The sequence below is a fragment of the Tuber melanosporum genome (genome assembly GCF_000151645.1).
Source record: "Tuber melanosporum whole genome shotgun sequence assembly, scaffold_35, strain Mel28".
NCBI classification, from domain to species: domain Eukaryota; kingdom Fungi; phylum Ascomycota; class Pezizomycetes; order Pezizales; family Tuberaceae; genus Tuber; species Tuber melanosporum.
This window is the reverse complement of record NW_003299030.1, coordinates 398,044-403,413: the sequence shown is the minus strand read 5'-3', so window position 1 is coordinate 403,413 and position 5,370 is coordinate 398,044. Positions and strand designations below refer to the sequence as shown.

At 49.1% G+C, this 5,370-nt stretch overlaps 1 protein-coding gene; it reads left to right on the top strand.

Moving 5' to 3' along the window:
• The first annotated feature begins 266 nt into the window (after positions 1-266).
• Positions 267-2,795, top strand: GSTUM_00007356001 (uncharacterized protein). XM_002839362.2 has 2 exons: positions 267-1,038; positions 1,185-2,795. Exon 2 carries the CDS (start codon positions 1,803-1,805, stop codon positions 2,760-2,762), a length of 960 nt encoding a protein of 319 aa, XP_002839408.1. The 5' UTR covers positions 267-1,038; positions 1,185-1,802; the 3' UTR covers positions 2,763-2,795.
• The last annotated feature ends 2,575 nt before the right edge of the window (positions 2,796-5,370 follow it).

Sequence of the window (5,370 nt, the reverse complement as noted above, 5' to 3'; positions counted from 1 at the left end):
AAAGCCGTCCAAACATTAGCTCTTGCTCAAAGACACACAGGATTTGTGGCCCGGTATGGGATTAATGGAATTAATGGAATTTCGGCTCGCCCACCGCCGACCAGTGACTATGGAGGAAATGCTCATGTCTTTGATTCCAACCCACATCCATCTCCTCGAGTTCATACAGATGTGAACACTTTGCCCCAGATACTAACACCTCATTCTCCACATCAATCTTCCCCCTCTGCATCTTCACTTGTAACTCCCCATTCCTCGACGTCCATGGCAAGTTACGGATCGACCTTCTCGACAACTATGCCGATATCCCCCCATGGGATGGAGTCTGCTTTAGACTATCCATCAGGGGAATCAACGAACTCTCCGCCAGGGAGCTTGAGGAGGGCCCACCTTCCTTTCCACTTACAGCATAGCGAACCAGCGAGACAGCCAGAGCCATTCATTGTCTCGTCACACCCAGAGATACTCCAGCGACCCCCAGCCCTATCTATTGACAGCCAACTGTACGCAAAACCGATGCCAACGTGGGAGAACTATGCATGGCTATTTGATGAGAGCCCGTCCCAGGATCAGGCACTAATGGATATGAACCGGAACCAGGAGTCCCTGCACTACCTCAGCCCTTTAGAAACGGCTCACTATCGAAACATACCGATACATGGTAGTGGAGGGGGCAGCGGCAACAACAACAATAGCAGTGATCGGACAGCATATGATAATGTGAAGAGCGAGTCGGCGCTGGCATTCCACCCCATCGACGAGAGGATGAGGTCCCAGATATTGATGATGCTAGGTAACGTGCCAAATTTGCACTCTAGTGCCTACGCAAGTACCTCCTCGATGCAATACTACCTTAGACTCTACTGGACAAAGTTTCATCCAATATACCCAGTGCTACACAGGCCGACGTTCCTGCCAGGCATGCAGCTGGTCATGCTAGCTGCTATAGTGATCGCAATAGGGGCTTCGTTTGCAGATGACGAGGCGCACCAGTTTGGTATGGCTTTGTATGATAAAGTCAAAGGGTTGATTCTGAACGTACGATACTTCCCATTTCTTCCCATCCTGGTTACTTGCGTTTCTTTGCCCTTATTCTCGTCTTTGTAAAGACTGGAAGGAGAGGAAAGCTTTGCACTTCATCTACCTTCCGGGTCAGAAAGGTGTAGGTTGACGCCACTTAGCAGTCAGACGACTTTACAGCGCATGACCCGAGCAGTACCTGTTTCCAGCAGGCTATATTATTGACGGACATATTTGGGAAAATGAGGTGTATGAGGTCTCAGTTTGACGGGGCGCCCCTCGACGTGATACTGATGAAGGTAAAGTCTTCCTTAAAGATCCTTTATGACTGCTTGCTCTGCGCTCTCCCTCTGCCTCACCTTCTTTCTATATTTCTTGTAATTGGCGTTCTGACTAGAATTATTTTTCTTTTGCAGCTTTTACGACGAAGTGAGATACCCACAACGGATCCGTTAGAGCAGGTGCGGCGCTACCATAGGGATGGAATGGAGTTCAATTACGACAGTGAGTGGCAGCACTGGATAGAACTAGAGTCACAAAAGAGGTTGGTTAAAAAACTGAAAACCCGAAGAAAGAAGAAGGAAATAAAGAACTGGTTGTAAAAAAACCAAAAACCAGGTTTTTCTTTTTTTTTTTCGTATGAGAACATACGAAAAAAGAAAAACCAGAAACTAGGTTGAAAGTGGTGATCAAAGGTTGACATTTTTGGGCGTGTGCGCGATGGAGCACAATTGAACAGAGTCGCTCTGCTATTCTTCTACTGGGACGTACAGCAGGCCACGATGTTCGGTCGAGACATGTGCCAGACGGCCTTTGATCTTCGCGTGCTGCACCTGCCATGCGAAGAGTTCCTCTGGAATGCGGATTCCTCGCACGAATGGGTGGGATACCTCGACGGGCAGCAGGAGCACCCAAGCTTCCTGGAGATGCTGCGCGTCTTCCTCGACCCCAAGAGGCAGTTTCCCGTGCTGTCGCCGCTTAGCTCGATGTTCATTCTGCACGGCTTGATATCGGTTGGCTACGACCTTCACAGGAGATCATCGCCCATCGGCCCGAGCCCCGAAGAGACAGCTGCGAAGCAGGCCAGGCTGTTGAGGGCATACGAGAAGTGGGCGACTTACTACGAGATGAATGTGAGCCAACACTTGTCCCAATCCTGTAACAACAAGAACATGGTCATGTACCATGCCGCCTACATCTCTCTACACACAAACATCCACAACCTGACTACCGTGGCCGGGGATACCCGGACCTTCAAGAGGAACCCAGAGAGGGGCGACTACTACAGAGCAAAGGCGGAGCTTCAGCAATGGGCAAACAGCAGATCCGCACAACTCGCTACATGGCACGCGGCGCAGATTCTGGTTAGGTCATTGGATCGCACGCACGTCTATCTTGATTTGCTTCATGTTCCGTGGTGCATGTACATAGCAACTTTGGTCTGCTGGGCGTATGGGCAATTTTCATCCTCGGTCGTCGGGCCAGGGGGATTATCTGAGGCGTCAGACGACAAGGCGATGTGGGATGCTCACCAAGATATGCGTGTGTACCTGGGGCAGATGTCCACTGACAGTTGGGAGAGTTTACCGCGTGCCGGCGGATATAGGCGAACTGCAGGATTGGTTGCTGTAGTGGAAAATACCCTCGAGGGTGTTCGGTGGGGGTTGACACACGGAAGTGTGGATGTGTTGAAGAGGTTGGATGAGTCCGGGACGAGTAAAGGCGTTCGGGCTGGTGTGTAAAAAAATTGGGGGAATGATTCTTTTCGCGACAAATTTTTTTTTTCTTTTCATAGGGTGAGTTGTGTATGTCGCAATATCTTGCGCATTGCTTTTGAGCATTACTCGACGTCCCCTCCAGCGTGTGTATGGATGTCTCCAATAATGCGAGGGCTGGAGAAACAAGACTTCCCCGGCCATGCTGATAAATTTATTGTTTGCACCTTTTCTTTTCCTCGTGTTATTCCTGATTTGGGCGTGGTGTTTTTTTTTTTCCTTCTCTCGAATTTTGCATATTGATAGTACCTATAGCGCAGCACGAGTGAAATGGAAGTTCGGGGCGTAGTGCAAGGACTGAGATGTTGGACGTTCCTGCAGAACAAGTTGAGGAAAGTAGGGTCGACTCAAATGTGACGCAAATCATATTGACTGGTGAAGGGTGACACCGCAATGCACATCGCCTAAACGGTGTTGGGGACGGCGCCTGGGATGCGGGGGTGGTAGAATATTCCTTGATGCGCCTCTGAAGTAAGTTATTGGAGGAGCGAATTGGGCCGGCTGCGGCAAGTCCCAGCCACTTGTTGCCATGTGAGGTTGGACGCAAATTCATGCGGGTCTCTTGTACGAGTAGAGTGCATATTCTCGTATGAGCGTCCTGCATCGTTTCCCCAGTTGCTCCAGACAGGGATAAAAACATACTAATGCTATTTTGTGGCTCGGATGGTATTGGAATCCATCACCCTGGGTAACGCGCGCGTCCCCAATGATAAGCTGCCTTTCTGAGAATCGATTCTTTCAATTTATGCGTCGGATAGAGAGGAATAAGTGTGATAGAGCTGCCTTGAATCAGAATTGCTGCGGTCGAATGCAAACTAGAAATTGCCGTTTAACTACTTGAGTTACGAACCTCACAAACTGTTCTATTTTATTTTATTTTTGCAGGGTGCTTGTTCAAACGCCCTTGGCGGCAAGGTGGAATCGTTGATAAACTACTAGTCGGGCTAGTGAGAGGGTTAGCTTTCGGGAGCACTCAAAACATGAAGCTCCTGGAATAGTCGATACTCCGCATGGCTTATTCGATTTAGAGATTGTTGACAGCCACTGTTTAGGCCATATCCTACCCTTTACCCCCCAGGCCACAGGACGGGTTCGTGAAGGTGGTAGAACAGCCAGGTAGAGGCACTCCCACATTTGACTGACCCAGACCCGTGCCCCTCATTTTTCTCAGCGAGTCCACCAGTGCAGGACCTCCCCTATCCCTTTTCTCCCCACGTGTGACGCTCCGCATACCTGGCTAAGCTGAATGGTGATAAAGCTGAACGGGGTCCCAAAGTCTTAGTCCTAAGACCTCCCACAGAGCACATATTATAGTAGAATCTGATTGGGGGGGGGGGTAGACTGAGGCTTTCATGTCGCTCGATGCGAACTATGGTAGATTTGCTAGAGGGGAACTAGTCCCATATTTGGAACAACCATTAGATTGGAACCGGTGTGCCAAGAGAGCCCACGCATCCCAGATGCCCGGTAAGAGTTGAGCTGAGCACTCTGTATAAGGTAGTCAAATATTTCGGATTATCTATTCTAGTTCACCAATAAACCTTCGTTTTCTAACGCATAAACGACATTGCTTGTTGGATTCTGGCTGGTTGAATACTTCGCATAAATTGCGAAAGCCGGATTGCTGATCGCAGAGCCAACCCCAAGTTATGACAACCCAGAAAAATGTAATTCCATCTGACGGACAAGATCCAAGCATGGCCATGGGATGCGCTTTTCGTCATCTAGAACAGCGGTGGCCCCGACGTAACCCCGGTAAGAACTAGGATCCGATATTTTCCACATTGAGCTTGGTCCGGTTGAACATCTCGAGCAGCCGGTGACTCGGAGGCATTCCCGTGGCCAGGGGGAGCGATAGCGATCCCATGCCTCCTGGAAGATTAACCCACGATGGCGTTCAATTTCCCTGGAGAAATCTAGCTGAATGCCCACCCCTGTATCACATCCCTGGGCATCTAGGGTTGCATGTCTCCCGAGCTTCGGGATACTGATTCAAGGAACCTTTTGTCCACCGTCCATTTTGTGGTCCTGCGTAATTCATGTCCTGAACGGAAAAAGGGTCGATAATTGGGGTAATGGCATCCTTTTGATACTCCTTTTGATACTAGGATACTAGTAGAACCCAGGGCAGGAAAGAGAGTCCTTGGGTCATCCAGGAAGTTTCTAGTTCATGAAGTTTGTAACCATCGGGATGTCTAGGATGCTTTCATCAATTTAGACAATGTGGGTAGGACAACGGCTAAGGTTGAAGCTCATCGGAACCTCGAGGCCTTTTCGATTCTTCCGTTCTTAGGTATGTGATAGGGGTACCGGCAATGCGGGAGGAATGGCATCTTCCGGGTTTGTTCCCTAATGTTAGTGATTAAAAATAAACTTTCGATATTGTAGATAGCGTGCATGCTTAAGTCTGACTTTATTCTAGGGTTAGGGCGAAAGTGAATACAGGCAGGGTACCGCCACTTCATCCTTTAAACAAACGACATCTGCACTTGACATTCCCGAGCCTAGATATCACTCGAGTCTTCCCCGGTGTTAGCTGACGCAAAAGAGATAAAATAAGACTGTTCTGGGGTTG